Source organism: Ctenopharyngodon idella, chromosome 15 (assembly GCF_019924925.1).
Source record: "Ctenopharyngodon idella isolate HZGC_01 chromosome 15, HZGC01, whole genome shotgun sequence".
NCBI lineage: Eukaryota > Metazoa > Chordata > Actinopteri > Cypriniformes > Xenocyprididae > Ctenopharyngodon > Ctenopharyngodon idella.
In genome coordinates this window covers 31,081,292-31,098,735 of record NC_067234.1, presented here as the reverse complement: position 1 = coordinate 31,098,735, position 17,444 = coordinate 31,081,292, and the positions used below count along the sequence as shown (strand labels likewise).

The following is a 17,444-nucleotide window of genomic DNA, read 5'->3' as shown; positions in this document are numbered from 1 at the left end:
GCTGGTGCTTTACAGACAGTAAATGAAAAAAACAAAAAACAAAACCGGACATGAATAACAGCAAGTTTCAACATACGACCTGTCAGGCGTTGTGCTTTGATTCTGGGGTGAAATATGGGCCTCCAGTTCTTGAAAATGGCTCATGTTCAAGTACTGGCTTTAAAGCTTTTGTTTAGAGCTCTGCCACAGATCTGCTGACCAATGGCAGAGGTGTTGACAGCTACTGTACAGAAACTGTATTTCTGAGGGCCTGCCCACATCTCATTTGCACAATATTTCGTGCACTTCTAACCTGCACTCACATGCACTAAATATAGCACAGTGGAGGGCAGCTACATGCTGATTTGCAGTTTTAGGCGACCACAAATTACACAGAACACTCAGGGTTCTTTTAATACGCACCGCCACTAAGTATACGCTTGGCTAGCGTCCTCAATATCTGTCTCCATGCCTGACTGCCGTCTGTCTGCAGCACTGCTCTGACCTGCACAGCACACACACATAGAGGAAAGAGGCACGCAGAGGAAATCAACTACTGCTTATGGCGAGTTTTGGACAATTTGATAATTTATACGATGAAAAAGACAGCTCTATTCAGTAATATCTGGCTGAAACTCACACAAACATTTCTAGTTCATATTTCACCCCAAAATCAACAGTAACATTAAGAAAACATTAAAAACATTAAGAAACTAAAATGAAGCCTGTGTTTATGACAACAATGTAACAATATTTTCATGACAGTTAAGCTGATATTTCCCACAAATTCTTCAGTTGTTTTACTTTATTCATTCATAAGTGGCTTGTTTCCACCACTAAATAAAAAAAATAAAATGGGTAATTGCGACTTTTTCTCTCACAGTTCTGACTTTTTTTCTCAGAATTGCAAGATTTAAACTTACAATTGTGAGTTATAAAGTCAGAAATGCGAGATATAAAGTCAGAATTGCGAGTTATAAGGTCAGAATTGTGAGATATAAAGTTAGAATTGCGAGTTATAAAGTCAGAATTGCGAAATATAAAGTCAGAATTGTGAGATATAAAGTCAGAATTGTGAGTTATAAAGTCAGAATTGTGAGATATAAAGTCAGAATTGTGAGATATAAAGTCAGAATTGCAAGTTATAAAGTCATAATTGCGAGTTATAAAGTCATAATTGCGAGATATAAAGTCAGAATTGTGAGATATAAAGTCAGAATTGTGAGATATAAAGTCAGAATTGCAAGTTATAAAGTCAGAATTGCGAGTTATAAAGTCAGAGTTGCGAGATATAAAGACAGAATTGCGAGTTATAAAGTCAGAATTGTGTGATATAGTCAGAATTGTGAGATATAAAGTCAGAATTGTGAGATATAAAGTCAGAATTGCGAGTTATAAAGTCAGAGTTGCGAGATATAAAGACAGAATTGCGAGTTATAAAGTCAGAATTGTGTGATATAGTCAGAATTGTGAGATATAAAGTCAGAATTTCGAGTTATAAAGTCAGAATTGCGAGTTATAATTCAGAATTGTGACTTATAAAGTCACAATTCTGAGATAAAAAGTCGCAATTACTGTTTTTATTTTTTTATTTAGAGGTGGAAACAGGCTTACATACAATTCTGAGAAAAAAGTCAGAATTGTGAGATAAAAAGTTGCAATTATCTTTTTTTTTATTATTTCATGGCGGAAACAAGTTTCCATACATTTGTAATACTCAGTATTTAAAAATTGCAATGACAGACTGTCTGTCTTTGTATTGATGCTTTACTTTTTTAAGGCCTGTTCACAATGAGAATGATAACTACAACTATAAAGGTTTATTAATTATTCTATGAGAATAGGGAAGTCCACACCACAGCTGCAGTGATAACAGCACAATATCATTGTATCACTTTCAGCCAATCAGAATCCACTAGACTTCAAAGGCTCAAGCATTTAAAGCAGCAGGTGACGTAAGTGCAGCGAGCACTTCAGAACGTTATTGTGCATTGATGTGTGGGCACTAATATAGTTATCATTATAGTTATTGCTCTGGTGTGAATGGGCCTTTACAGTACTGTTATGAAGATTTCTGTCCTCATCTTTTTTGGTTTGCTACACTCATCCAGTATTTGTGAGCAGAGTATGGTGTCCTCTAACTGCAGACTGACTGTGTGCTGTTGTGTTGTGTAGGTAAACTCCATCTGGTGTCTAAATCGGGCCGTATAGAGAAGAGTGTGGAGGCCCACCGAGGAGCCGTTCTCGCTGGACGTTGGAATCATGACGGAACCGCTCTTATCACAGGTTCATCAATATACACCCTCAACAGACTTCATCTGAAGACATTCAGCTCCATACAACACACAGCACTAAAGGGAAAAAAAAATCAGTGTTAAAACCACACAGAGCTGCTTACTCTCACAGGCTAAGAGCAGACAAGTCAAAATGAAATTGTGGTGATGAAAATTAGTAATTGTTATAAATTACACATATTTTGGCCACAAAAAAAAACAAAACAAAAAAAAAACATTTAGCCTATTATTCTCACATTATTACCTCAGATGTCTGTTGTGTTTTTGAGCTCTGAACAGTTATTTACTCTAGGGCAGTGGTATTCAAATGGCAGACCGCGGGACATAATTGCACCATTTTACCGATTCTACAGATTAAAGTGAGCCGCGCATCAAAACAGCGGAGCATTACACATCACAAGCGCTCAGGGTCGTTTACGGTAATGATCTTTTGGCACTACATCCTCTAATATTTTATCTAGAGCCAAACACGCTTCATTCAAGCCCTTTCCGTTCCGTGCATGTTCTCTCTCCAGCTAAAGACTTAAAGCGCCGCATTAAGACCTGCAGATGACGCGATATCTTAACAATGGTAGCAGAAGCACTGTAAGCAGAAAAATGGATACTTTTGCTTAAACGCTGCAGGAAATGAGAATGCAGCAAAAATAGAGACTGGACCTTTTGGAACTTTAATTGAATACCACTGCTCTAGGGATTTGTTTGTGTAGGAAGTATGAAATTGCAAATTTAAAGGGATAGTTCAGCCAAAAAGGAAAATTCTGTCAGCATTTACTGACCCTTTTGTTCCAAACCTGTATGACTTTATTTCTTTCATACAACTGAGAAATTAATCCACCCACCCCCCAACATGAGCCAACTCAAGTCATATAAGTTATGTTTTGTATAACACTTTTCACAACACACATTGTTTCAAAGCAGCTGTAAGGGAAGTGATATTGTAACAAACAGTCATAGTGTCAATTATGCCTCTAAAGTCCCTATTTGAACAATTAATGAAAGTCATGCCACAATGCATTCAAGCCACCTGTATGTGTAGCTCTTGTTTTCAGCCACCCGACTAATAGAGGCACTTTTCATCACAATTCACAATTAATTCCTCACGGATAAAGTTAAGTCCTACTGTTTAGTTTTTTCCTTGTTGATTATCCTACTTCACATTATGAAAGTAAAATGGGTACAAGCTGACTTTAAGCACACAGGTCAGACTGTTTACAAGGATGTTTGTTGTTTTTCTTTGTGTGTCAGCTGGTGAAGATGGACAGCTCAAGATCTGGTCTAAGAGTGGGATGCTGAGGTCGACTCTAGCCCAACAAGGTACACGCGCACACACACACAAAATTAAACTTTCTTTTGTGTCTCTCAGACATCAGCTTTGTCAAATAGCCGCGTTGCTGTCTCTGTGTGTCTCTGAATCATACACGTTTTCTAACACTTGATGTAGGCTAAACCTTGTATGATATGGTCTTGTTGTTTCAACCAATAAATAGCACAGTTACGTGAAGGGTAGGTCTTACAAAGCTCATGTTTATCTTAGCAAGAATGCAGGTACATCTCTATACAACGACGGATTTCGGGTTCAGGTCGGATTCGAGCTTAAACTTTAACAGTACAGGTCGGGTTCGGGTCGGGTCAAACAATCTCGGGTATGGGCCATTATAAAACGCCGATTCGTACTTTGTATGCGCAGGTCGCATATGCGCATTGAATTTGTTTTGCACTAATCAGTTGTTCCACAAGGTGGCAACACTGCCCCAGGCCATTGTTTCTCAGTAGAAGATGAAACTGAAAAGACATAACAACAGCAAAATACCAGAGACTGCAACAACAACAGATACCGCATTGACAAGCGCTTGTGTGAGGGGGTTATAAGAGAGCCGCGACAATAGTTTAAAAGAATACAGAGACTTTTTTATCACACATAACTTCTGAAGAGAAATAGCACAGACAATGGACAAAGATGAAACTTTCTAGAGAGCATGTGGCGACTGCCTTGTGCACACTATCAAATGGAGTATACTTTGAAAGGCCAAACATTTGACTGTACGCATACGCTAGTGTACGCGTAAAAAAACAAAGTATACTTTAGGCTTAAGAGTAAGATGCTTTGTGCATCCAAATACAAGCAGATGCATATAAACACTGGCTTTATTTAAGCGTACAAGTCTGTGGAAGTAATCCACTTCCTGTGAGTAATTTGGAAAACTTGTTTAATTTACTTATCCAGCATGATTAAATCATGTAGTGTTAAGTCAGGAGCGACGGACACAGTCTTCAAGCATCAGCTGCAGTGAGACATCAGACACACTTATTTCTGACTGGAACAGTTTGACACATTGCTAGCTTTTAGTGAAACTACATGAAAACCCTTGTTAGCCCAAATAGAATTCACCCACATGTTGTCCCAACGAGTTGTCTGAACAATACTGCTGAAAAGTTAAGGATTTGTGAGTTCCCAGCATGCATTGCAGCATGAATAAATTATGCTGCTATTGTTATAGGATTATTGTTTGACAGTTTGCTGACTTTTTAATCATTTGCTGTTGTTTGTGGTGTTGTGATGTTAAGAGCTCATGTTACATTTGCTGATTGTCACCATTCTTGAGGTTGGCGTGTCAAGTGTTGAGATTTGTGTACAGCCTTCAAGAACTTTATCCAATTATCTTTGCGATTACAGAAAGAGATAAGAGATAGCATTGTGCACTTCACATATTAAGTGTTCTTCTAAAACTATCAAAATGATAGATCAATTTATGGTGTCAGTACTATTTGCTGAACAAAAAATCTGCAGTTGCCTTGATGAATTTATTGGCTGAATGAGGCATTTTGCATTTAGTGAACAAACAAATTCAAACTGACAAAACAAAGTAGTGTTAGTTTTGATTTTTAAGAGTTGAGAGAACCTAAAAATCTGAATGTACTGAGTTTTACGCTTTCTCTTTTTTACAGTGTCACCTTCATAATTTTCCAAACCTGTATGACTTTGTCTTCTTCAGAGTACAAAAGAAAATATTTTAAAAATGTCTCAGGGTTTTGAGTGTTTTATTCAGTGAACACTGTGTTGGCCCCAATGACCAAGCACTTAAAACATTAACTGTAGAGAAACCTTTTTTAGCGTCTTGATTTGATTTGCTGTGAAAATCCAATATCAAACATTCTAATGAGGTTATTACAGGAAGTCTGTGTAACACAATCCACATATAGGCCTTTTGTCCATTAGCTGAACATTTCATTTCCAGCACAAACATGCTCACAGTGTTTGAGAGTCTCTCAGTGAGAGGTCTTTGATCTGAAAACCGAGGTCCGACCCGAGACACGAGCGGATTTAGGTCCAAAGCAGGTTGGGATTGACATTAGTAAAATCGGGTCTCGGGTAATTATCAATAAATGTGTTTTTACTAAATAGACCCGAGAAACTCAAATTCTTTTAAAATATGTCAACATTTCATTCTGTTCCGTTGTGGACGTCTAATAATATTTTATCATTTAAAACAAATATATCATTCTGTGACAACTTCATTTTGTCGTGGGCTCCATATAAACCAAACTCTGTGATATCTGAGGCATTGGAGACAATGACTGTGGGATTTTCTTGTTTATATTAAAGGGGTCCTTGATTATGAATTGACTTTTAGTTAGTGTGCAATGTTGCTGTTTGATCATAAACAACAGCTGCAAAGTTACGACGCTGAAAGTTCAATGCAAAGAGAGATATTTTCTTTTACAGAAATTGGGTCAATTCAATGCTGGATTTGCACAAAAGATTAACATGACGGCGCATGCTAGTCGATGAGTTGAATCAACTCCACAGCAACTACATAAATTTATCCACTAACCATTCAGAAATGTCCAGTTTCATTCTAAAAGTTGTAACTTCTTCCTGAGTCTCTCCATCAGTGTCGACTCTGGTTTGAACAATGTAAGGCTGAACACCGTTACTGACAATCCTCATTTTGGCTGCGTGAGATTCTCCAGCTTTGTTGTTGTTGAGCAACCGAAGCGCGAGCTATTAAAGCTCTGCCTTCTTCTGGAAAGCGGGCCAGGAGCAGCAGCTCATTTGCATTTAAAGGGACATACACAAACACGGCGTGTTTTTGTTCACACCCGAGTGAGCATTATCGGTCCCCTTTAACATAAAATTCCTTGTCATTTGAAGTGCAATATTCAGCATATTCTCCTTGGAATTGCTTATCCAAGCGGAAAAACTATGTACCGTTGCCAAATATAAAACTTTGTGAAAATCCAATGAAAACATTGTCTCTCACTTTTTCTACATAAAGCTTAAGCTACATTATCTGGCTTCTGGCAACATGGGTTAAAAACTTAGCTAGTGTAAGGATCAGAGAATGAATTGTATCTACTAATAAGCTAGGAAGACAAATCTACTCCTGCCGTGGTGTTTCTTATTTGTCATCTCTGATTTTAGTCTGTTTCACACCCAGTTGAAAAAGTCCCCGCTTGCCACGTGTAGGGCTGTGGGTTTGAAAAAAATGCCATAGGGTCTGACTCGTGTCTATTTTTATCGGGCTGTTTCGGGTCAGGTTTTTCTTTTTTAAAAACAAAAGGTCACACTTTAGATTAGGGTCCAGTTCTCACTATTAACTAACTATTAACTACGACTTTTGCCTCAATAAACTCCTAATTACTGCTTATTAATAGTTAGTAAGGTAGTTGTTAAGTTTAGGTATTGGGTAGGATTAAGGGATGTAGAATATGGTCATGCAGAATAAGGCATTAATATGTGCTTTTTAAGTACTAATAAACAGCCAATATCCTAGTAATATGCATGATAATAAGCAACTAGTCAATAGTGAGAACTGGGCCCTAAACTAAAGTGTTAAAATAATTAATGCATGTCAGGTTCAGGTAAGAAGTGAGAGATCTTGTGAGCCGAGAAGACCTCTAGTTACAGGTTGGACTGTGCCGTATGTTTGAGAATGGGTGAAAGAGCCAGCAGAGGAAACTCATTACAGCCTCATGACACCACAAGACAAACCACACACACCTGGAGTGGCTCAAATGTCAACATCTCTGGCTCGCTCTCTGGGTTTGTTTACATGCATACCAGAACAATGTTTGTTGCAAGAATGCTGCTTAAGACATGGAAGCGGTATTCACGGTTACGTGTGTTGTTAGTGGAGTGCGGTGTCAGTTAGCAGCTTACTCCACACCGTTTCCTTACTTTAGTACACACTCCACACACACTCTTATGGGTTTACATGACCGCATGCGTTCTCCAGCAGAAGCCCAGGTGTGCTGCACCGCTTCCCCCTGATCCCTTAATCGGTGTAAGAAAAACAGCTTTTTTCAGAACAAAGCTCTCTGCAAAAACCCTGAAATGAGCTGTTTTCTTAACGTTGACATTTCACACACTGGTCATGTGTTGGTCAGTGTCTGTTCATATGCGCTCTGAACGGTTTAACTCATTCTGTGTCTGTGGTTGTGTGTGTTTTTCACAGGGACCCCCGTGTACTCGGTGGCGTGGGCTCCAGACTCCGGACGGGTTCTGTACACATCAGGTCGGCAGCTGGTCGTGAAGCCGCTGCAGCCCAGCTCCAAAGTCCTACAGGTACTCACAACATTCACACAGAGCACGATGACTGACACATGCACATACAGGTACACAGCATTTCAAGTTACGTCATTTTGCTGACATTGTAACAATACAAAGGTGGTTGAAAAAGGAGCATAGTTGTTTAAGTCAAGAAAAAAAGAAAAGAAAGGAAAGACTTGTAGTCATTTTCTCATGGCAGTTAAGCACAGCCCATCACGTGTAGGATTTGTTTTCATTTCTATATTAACTGTAAACGGTTATATAATCTCTGTTAGGTGTAAGCAATATAACAGTTACCCATATACAAGTACAAATTTCTTATCCAGTTTTCCAGTATCAATTCTCAGAGCCATGTCAAAAAAATTATATTTTACCAGATTTGACCAAGTTTGCAGTCTGAATGAGTTTTTTTTTTTTTTTTTTATAAAAAGACTGTGTACTGCAAAATAATGGCAGGAACTGTTTTTCTTTTGTGTTGTCCTTGGAACGTGATTTTATGGTTGTTGAAACATAAAAAGAACATTCCTAGAATGTTATTATTTAGCTCCCAAAAATAACCAAACATGAACCCAATACTAATGTTAGGGGAATGTTCTGTGTTTGCTGGGTAAACGTTGATGTAGTCATGTCACATGACTCATGTGAGGTGTAACAAATCGTGATGATTGAGTTGGATGGGATGGCGAGAGATATGTCTCTGTTTCTTTGTTATAGTAGTTATACTGCAAAAAACCCCTCCCCCCTCATGACCGTTGACCTCCTCAGCTCAAGCTGAGGTCAGACCCGAGGGGTGGAGGTTGGGAGGGATGTCACAGCTGGGTCACATTTACTCAGCAAAAACACACAATATGATGCATTCAGATCTCTGGAAACAAAACAGACCGAGAAAGAGAGAGAGAGACTGTGTGTGTATGTGTGTGTGTGTGTGTGTGTGTGTGTGTGTGTGTGTGTGTGTGTGTGTGTGTGTGTGTGTGTGTGCGTGCTCAGTGTTCCTAGAGAGAGCAGAATATAGACTTTACACTTCACATCAGAATCATGTGCTCGTCCTAGAACTCATTCCCAGGGTCAGATGATTCTTAAAGGGTTTGTATACCCAAAAATGTCAATTCTGTCATTAATTACTCACCCTCATGTCGTTCCACACTTGTAAGACCTTCGTTCATCTTCACAACACAAATTAAGAATTTTTTTTGATGAAATCTGAGAGCTTTGTGTTCCTCCATTGACAGTCTACACAACTACCATGGCATCGATTCCCCGCAAATGCATCAACTTACGACAAAACTAAAAATATACAGTGAATGAAGTGTGAGTCGCTTTAGATAATAGCATCTGCCAGAAATGTAAAGGACAGTATAATAATTGGCCTCTGTGTCTGCAGTGGAAAGCTCATGATGGAGTCATTCTGAAGGTGGACTGGAGTGCCGTCAATGATCTCATACTATCAGGAGGAGAAGACTGCAAATATAAGGTGAGCACATGCTGATAATGCAATGCAAATGAGTTAAACGGTTGTTGTTTCGCTTTCTATGAAGACAGTAAAAGGCCACTTCATACTTTATTTCATGCTATGTGCTATAGAGTCATCTGACACTGATAACTAGGTTAACTGATGTCACTGTGGATGTGCGTTCCAGCAGTGTTCTGTGCTTGTGCTTTGTTTTCTGAAGCAAAAGCAAAAGACGAGCAAAAGCTAAATCTCGGGCAGTACCATATTGTTCCGAATATAAGAAGACCCTTTTATGTGTGTTTTAAATGCTTTTATTTGGAAATAATTTTCATGTTGCATATTTTTCATATTTTCATTTTTATATTGAAAGTATGGTAAATACTGGTAAAATGTACCAACGATCACATTTAAAAATAAGCACTTTTTGGCATACCATAAAAGTAACCTGTAGCCCATCTGAATTATATAACAATTAGACTATCCATCTCATAGTGAAGACCATGTAGCCCACCAAAACTTCATTAACTGTAGATGTGAAATCTTATTGTAGTACGTTTTAAAATCACTACGGGGGAAGTTTGGTCCCATCAGCGAGGCACACAAACATGACAGTCACGTGGCTCTTAGACACTAAACTTTTCTTTGACTCTTGATTATGATTTCACTTTTTTAACTTTAGTTAGTGTGTAATGTTGCTGTTTGAGCATAAACAACATCTGCAAAGTTACTCAAAGTTCAATGCAAAGGGAGATATTTTCTTTTACAGAAATCGCATTTTAAGGACTACAACAAACGGCTGGTAGGGACTACAACAAGCTTCTTCCCGGGTTAGTGACATCACTAACCCTAAAATTTACATAAACCCCGCCCCCGAGAACATGCAACAAAGGGGGTGAGGCCATGTTGGGCTGCTTTAGAGAAGAGGAAGAGTTGTTGTAGTAGAGTTTTGTTGTCATGCCGTCATTTTACGCCGGACTGCTTCACAAACGAGAGTCAATTCAACGCTGGATTTGCACAAAAGACTAACATGACGGCACATGCTAGTCGATGAGTTGAATCAACTCCACAGCAACTACATAAATTTATCCACTAACCATTCAGAAAAGTCCAGTTTCATTCTAAAAGTTGTAACTTCTTCCTGAGTCTCTCCATCAGTGTCGACTCCGGTTTGAACAATGTAAGGCTGAACACCGTTACTGACAATCCTCATTTTGGCTGCGTGAGATTCTCCAGCTTTGTTGTTGTTGAGCAACCGAAGCGCGAGCTGTTAAAGCTCCGCCCTCTTCTGGAAAGTGGGCCGGGAGCAGTAGCTCATTTGCATTTAAAGGGACACACACAAAAACAGCGTGTTTTTGCTCATACCCAAATATGGGCAAATTTGACAAGCTGTAATAAATGATCTGTGGGGTATTTTGAGTTGAAACTTCAGAGACACACTCTGGGGACACCAGAGACTTATGTTATCTTGTGAAAGGGGCATAATAAGTCCCCTTTAAGACTGTGTTTTTGCGCTTGCGATCTTCTGACAGTACATTCTGACACACCGTATTACTGACATGTAAAAGTCTAGGTCCTGATTATAAGGCGAATATATATATATATATATATATACATATATGTGTATATATATTTCAGCACACACACATAACAAACATCTAGCAAATATTCACAAAATTGTTTGTTTGGCTGTTGATTTCAATTTTAAACTCAGCAATCACTTACTGCACTTTTAACTGAACAAGATCTACTTAACAACATGACTCATGTCTATAAAAAATAACCTATTTTAGTTGAATGTCCATGCAGTAATTTTGTTGTGATAGACACTGCAGCGGTGTGACCCAGCCTTTGAGAGATGTTTGTGGTCAGTGGTGACCAGTGTTATCCTCTGTGACATTCAGGTGTGGGACAGCTATGGGCGGCTCCTCTTCTCCAGTTCTCCTCATGATTACCCGATCACCGCAGTGGCCTGGGCTCCTGATGGTGAGCTCTTTGCCATGGGCTCCTTCCACACGCTCAGACTGTGTGATAAGACCGGGGTAAGTGTGTATGATCCTCTCTCACAGCCCGTGAAATCTGGAGGAGCATTAGTGGTATAGTTAACATCATGGCCTTAACTATACCACTAGTTGCCAGTTTTAGTGTATTAAATTGTTTTTAAGGAATCACATGATGTCACACAAAACAATTTCACCTGGGCGATCCTCTCAAACCTTATCCATTCACCTACTGATCTAATAGTGTGTATATATATATATATATATATATAATATATATATATATATATGCATTTCCACCTCATTATCTAACATATCTAGTAGGGATTTGTGCCTGTAATGAGTGTGTGTGTGTGTGTGTGTGTGTGTGTGTTTGAGCAGACTGGTGAAGGGTTAAAGCTGTGAGGGTTTCATACGGAGTGCTGTGTCAGCGGTTCACTGCATTAACCCCCTCAGTAAAACACACGAGTGCCAGAGCACTTAAACAAACACACGTTTGCAGTTTTTCAGCTCAATTCAGAGACAAATCACAGATGCGGTACAGATGTGTGTGCACGTGCAGTGTCTTTACTCCTAATATAACACATTTTGAATTATCTGTGTATGAAATGTGGTAAATCAGAGCTTGACTTCAGTGCCTGGGGATTGTCATTTTAGTGGAATTGTTAGATTGTCAGATGATCTGAGATGAGCCCTTTACCTTTTATTCATTAAGCTGTGCTTTATCAGCAACAGGTTCTCTTGCAGTATTTGGTTTGCTCAGTTCCTGTGGTTGAAATGAAGCATCAGTGACAGCGGTAACATGTCTCACTGAATTTATACCGATATTGAAATTCATTCATTTTGTAGTGGTAGACACCAAATTGGATATATAATGGAGATTACGGTTTACAGCTGCCATGATGAACTAATCATCACACTACGTCAGATCTGTTATCAGTTATTATCAAGCTCTGTAGTGTGCAGTATCTAAAGTATACATGAGTGTGATGTTGTGTGAGCCTACATGCACATATACCACTAGACAGCAGTGTATTTATGAGTGTTTGCAGCTGGTGTGTAGCATCTGGACTCTGTCACTCACACTAACCAGGGTGACTCATTCCCTGCAGACCACTGCTGCTGCCATCATGTTTGATTCAGACACAGTCAGAACCCAGATGATATTGGCTTCTTCCCCAGCGATGACAGAATTAACCCACTCTGTTTCCAGGGACTCACTTGAGCGGACTTTGATTGCCATGCTTTGTGTTGTGTTGAACTTGAAATGAGTTTCAGAGTAGGTTTAGAGTTGACAAAACCAAACCAATCTATCCTTAAAAAAATAAGTATACTTCAAGTTCATTTTATGAAACATACTTAAGTAAATTTCATGTGTATTTTAAGTTTACTTTAATTAGTAAGTATACTAATGTCAATGAAGTAGTTTTAGACTTGTAAGTGTACTGTTTCAATACTTCTGGGACTAAATGTAAAATGTTCAAGTGTAACAGTAGTAAACTTTGAGTACACAACTAGTTTACAACTATGTTTTTCATTTGTACTGCAACTATACTGCAAGTGAACTTATAGATATACTGATAGTTTACTAGTTAAATACTTGTAGCACACTTTTTAGTTCATGAAAGTACACTTTGAAGTATACTCTTAGTAAACTAGTAGTTTTATACTGCAAGTATACTTTTTATTTAAGTAACATCATACTTATAGTTTACTATTTAAGTATATATATCATTTGTGCATTTTTAAGTATACTACTATTAATTAATTAATTTTTCTACTTTAAATATACCTTTAACTATACTATATAAGTATATATATAAGTTGCCAGCCAGCACCAGAATTTATTATTTTCACAAAACTTTCATGTCCCTAATTTGTTGTATGAGTATCTGAACATACAATATATCAGAAGAAAGAACTGAAAGTACTGCAACTATATTACGTTTCCCCTGTAATAAATTTAATACAATATAAATTACTATATAATAACATTCAGAATGTATATGCCACATTTCTGTCAAAAATACCATGGTTACTACTACAGTAAATCCATGATAAATGATGATTTGTAGATTGAATTACTGTTTAGAGATCATGTGTGAACAGGACCTTTTCAAAAATACAGCTAAATCAATTTCCTAGTATGAGAAGTTGTAATATTACCAGTAAATTACCAGTATGATGCTGTGTATAAACAAAAAATATGAAGCCTGTACAAGCTCAGGATGCCCTGACGTGAGAAGTCAGCTTTGGGCCAGTAAAGCCCTGTCAGAGCTGTTTACAGTGAGCTATCAATTGTCTTTATTTTTTTTTTCTATGTAAACAAGCACTAGATGGATGTCTGACTGCTACGCTGCGTCTCTCGTTTGACACCAGGCCTTCTTTTACATTCATCAGTGCTGTTACTATTATGTACTATAGTACCTGCAGTACTATCGTAACTATTGTGATTCTTGTGTTTTAAGAGCAAAAACACGTTCTGCACATTGTGTATTTACCAGGAAAAGTCAATCTTTGAGCCATTCATAAAGTTGACATGATAACGCTCTGCTGCTTTTTCTTTGTAAACATTCGCTATACGGATGTCTTTGACTGCTGTGCCTCGTCCCACTGCCTGTCTCAGTGTAGTGTTGCCATTCAGGAGGACGAATCAGTGACGGTTACTGCATACATCTGGCAAGGTTTTTTTTATAAAATAAATACTCTGCAACAAAATGGAATATGTTATTGATAACAAATAGTAATTCTTCTGCCCAGCAATGTAGTTCTTCAGCAACATTTAGCTGAATTGTCTGCAAGTAACACAAGTGAGTTTTTGCCTTCCACTTCGCTGCTTTTTTTGTAAAGCGCTACACAGGCATGTTTGACCATTACACTCGCATCTAGCATCTTTTGCAGTGTCAAAACACATTGTTCAAAAAAAGCATTTTACAATGGCTAGAATGCAGCTTAACCAATCATAATCAAGGATTAGAACTAATGTTTAATAAATTAGCATTTAAACTTCCAATTGATTTGCCTGTTTTTAGACAGAAAATATGTCTAATAGTGTTCATGTGCTTTTTGCACTTCAAATAAAGAATAAAGAAAAAAACACAACTACATTTTTAAACAGTAAATTTTTAAACAGGTAAAATAAAGTCAGTAAATTTAGTCTGATAGAGTTGTTTTCACACTGGTCACATTGCAGGTGAAGATCAAAGGGGAATTGAGGCAAGGATCCAATGTGCAGCTTCTTTATTTAAAGTAAAAGGTCAAACCTAGGAAACAAGGAGTAATCCAGATGCAAACACCAATGAGACAGCAAGTTAAACACAAGACGATACCAGACAATGACCTGAGGAAACTAAGGGCTATAAACACACCAGTAAAACAGAAACTAAACAAGACTCAGGTGAACATAACCATTAGAAATACACAAGAACACATTAGAAACCACGGAAACCAGGCAAAGATGAAATAAACACATTGAATGGGAAAACAGAAACAACAAGATGAATCTAAATAAAGACAGGTCATGACAACACCAACAGATACTGTATACTACTGAAGGCTATATCATAATCAGAGAAACTGTCCCAACAGTTTATTATTATTATTATTATTATTATTATTATGTGTTTAACTGTTTAATCCCGCAAAACTAACAAGTGAACAAGATTAACTGGCCCCTCTCATCATTATGACCAGTGACTGTCTAGTTGCATGTGAGAGATTATAGATGTCTCTCATATCATCATTTACTGAGAGATTGATGGAGAAACTCCTGACCCGCACAACACACACACTCCCACAGCACACACAGGTCAGACGACTTTCACATGTAGGATCCCAGCTTTACAGTTATCAAGTATTATAACTCACTGTGCAAAAACCAATCAAAACACATCTCGCATTCACTGTGATGGAACCTTTTGTTATAAGCACTCAAAAAATTTCAAGATGTGGGAAAAATATGCTCCCATCTAAGTTATTTATTATTATTTGCTCTATTTTGCCAACTCTACTAAAATAGTACAAAACAAAGCCAGAGCAGAGCTAGTGTGCAAAAGACAGCAGTGAATCTCTCTTTTTAAATGAATCGTTTAAGTGAATGATTGTTTTCACATGACATCGCACTCTTAGAGGAACGCCCACCAGGAGGGCAAAACAAGGCTTTCCTCCACTGCCCACCAGTCATTTTTACCAGGTTTGTGCTAAGTACTAATGTAGTAAGACAGTGATATTAAAAGACCAAGTTCAGTATACACTTTATTGATGATGCATACTATTTACACGCAAACAGATGAACCCAGAATATAAACACGATGCACAGCTTCTCGTTAAGTGTTTTTACAAAGAAAACCATTATAAAGAAACCACTTAAACATTCAGCGTGTTGCATTCATATTCTGGGCTCATCTGGTCATCTGTATTTAGTATGCATCTTCAATAAGGTTTATACTGAATTTGGTCTTTTAATATCACTGTTTTAGTACAATAAAGGACTTTAAGTGTTTTTCACATTAAGCATTTTAGAACGCCTCACTGTTTTTAGTGGTTGAAACTCTGCAGCAGGTGCTGGATATGGATCACAAGTGCCCAAAAGTTGCATTTTGTTCATATGTTTTTGATTTTCTTCTTTTGAGTTGGAATATTGACAGGTCTATAATGAAGTTTGATTATAATGCAATTTGATTATACATTTTTTTTGCGGCGGGACACTTCGGGTTTAAGGGGTTAAAGTATCATTTCATTTTTTTTCCATAGCATAATTTATGTGATTGTAATTACTATTTAAATGCATTCATGCCACCTCTGAGCTGCATTAAACAGCCTGTAAAGATAGGCCTACCTAAATGCCACCTCAGATGCAGATTCTGTGCCACTTCTGCAGTGCAAAGATGGATGTTGATACTGATTTCATTTCATTAACAGCCCTATAGTATCTCATTATTACAACTGAGTAAATATAAGAATTTGACATAAACAATGATGCATGCATCTAATAAGATTAGGAAAAACTGCTGTTATCAAGGTAAAAATGCCCCTGGAAATCAGTTTAAGGTGGGAAATATTGGCTGTGAACTGACCAGCATACAGAATATGAAGAATATGAAAAGCTTCGGGAGTCAGCTGACCACAACAGGCCGAAACCAGCCAAGATATAGAAACACACTCCGCAAAATACTGTCTGATTATTATTACTGACAATTTTGCACACCCCTAATGTAGATTCACATATGCACACACACACTGTGTCACTGCGCATGATCTCTTACAGTGTGTGTAGCATGTCAGAAGGTGTGTGTGGATGTGTACACCATATCTGTCTGGTGTGTAACTGAATAATAGCAGATGTAAGTGAAGCCAGCTGTGCCAGATGTACACAGCTCACCTCCCTACTGCCTGACAGCATGTGTAAACACTCGCTCTGTGTGTGTGTGTGTGTGTGTGTGTGTGTGTGTGTGTGTGTGTGTGTGTGGGTCAGGACAGACATATCTAACGTGTCTGATGTAATGGGGCTGATTCAGCACATACATCCACAGGGAGTCATTACAGCACAACATATGTCACTGACCCTCCCCCAAAACACACACACACACACACACACACACACACACATAGATGGGAGGGCAGAGAGATGGTCGGCTGTTTTCTTAGCACTATTTTTCATTCCCGTGACATAAAGCAGTTTTCAGTGCGTGTCTGTTTGGTCTGTGTTTCTTTGTTGTGTGCTGACTCTGACTTCTTGCTGTCTGTATATGTACATCAGGTGAAGAAGAGGTCACGTGCTTCACAGTACAGTACAAGACTTTCTGTCTCTGTTCATTCTGACTTGGTGGCAGAAACTATTTGCTTGTTTTGTATATGTATATGGTCTTGTAAATGTGTTAAATTAGACCAGGTCATCACAACACAAGAAATGTACCTACACTATCATACAGTTCATCCCGTACAGACCTGTAACATGAACAGATCCAAGACACTTCATTTCAAGAGGAATAGAAAGAAGCGATTAGACGAGTGAGGAGTAGAGTTAGTAGGGATGTTTTATGAGGGTTGGCAGAGTTATGCAGCTTTTTGTCCTCCACACACACACACACACACACCTGCACTTCAGGATGACCAGGCTCAACTGACTCTAAATGACATGTCCACACACACACCTGCGTGATTTATCTCTCTGT

The 17,444-nt window shown here is 38.2% G+C and overlaps 1 protein-coding gene across 2 annotated transcripts in view; it reads left to right on the top strand.

Moving 5' to 3' along the window:
• Positions 1-17,444, top strand: part of ift80 (intraflagellar transport 80 homolog (Chlamydomonas)) — a 36,671-nt gene that overhangs the window by 5,394 nt on the left and 13,833 nt on the right. The window contains exons 4-8 of one of the 2 annotated variants that reach the window (XM_051863568.1): positions 2,155-2,265; positions 3,519-3,587; positions 7,730-7,839; positions 9,206-9,295; positions 11,176-11,313. In XM_051863568.1, the coding sequence (XP_051719528.1) occupies positions 2,155-2,265; positions 3,519-3,587; positions 7,730-7,839; positions 9,206-9,295; positions 11,176-11,313 (518 nt within the window). The remainder of the gene's footprint in view (positions 1-2,154; positions 2,266-3,518; positions 3,588-7,729; positions 7,840-9,205; positions 9,296-11,175; positions 11,314-17,444) is intronic. The other variant, XM_051863569.1, reaches the window with a different exon arrangement.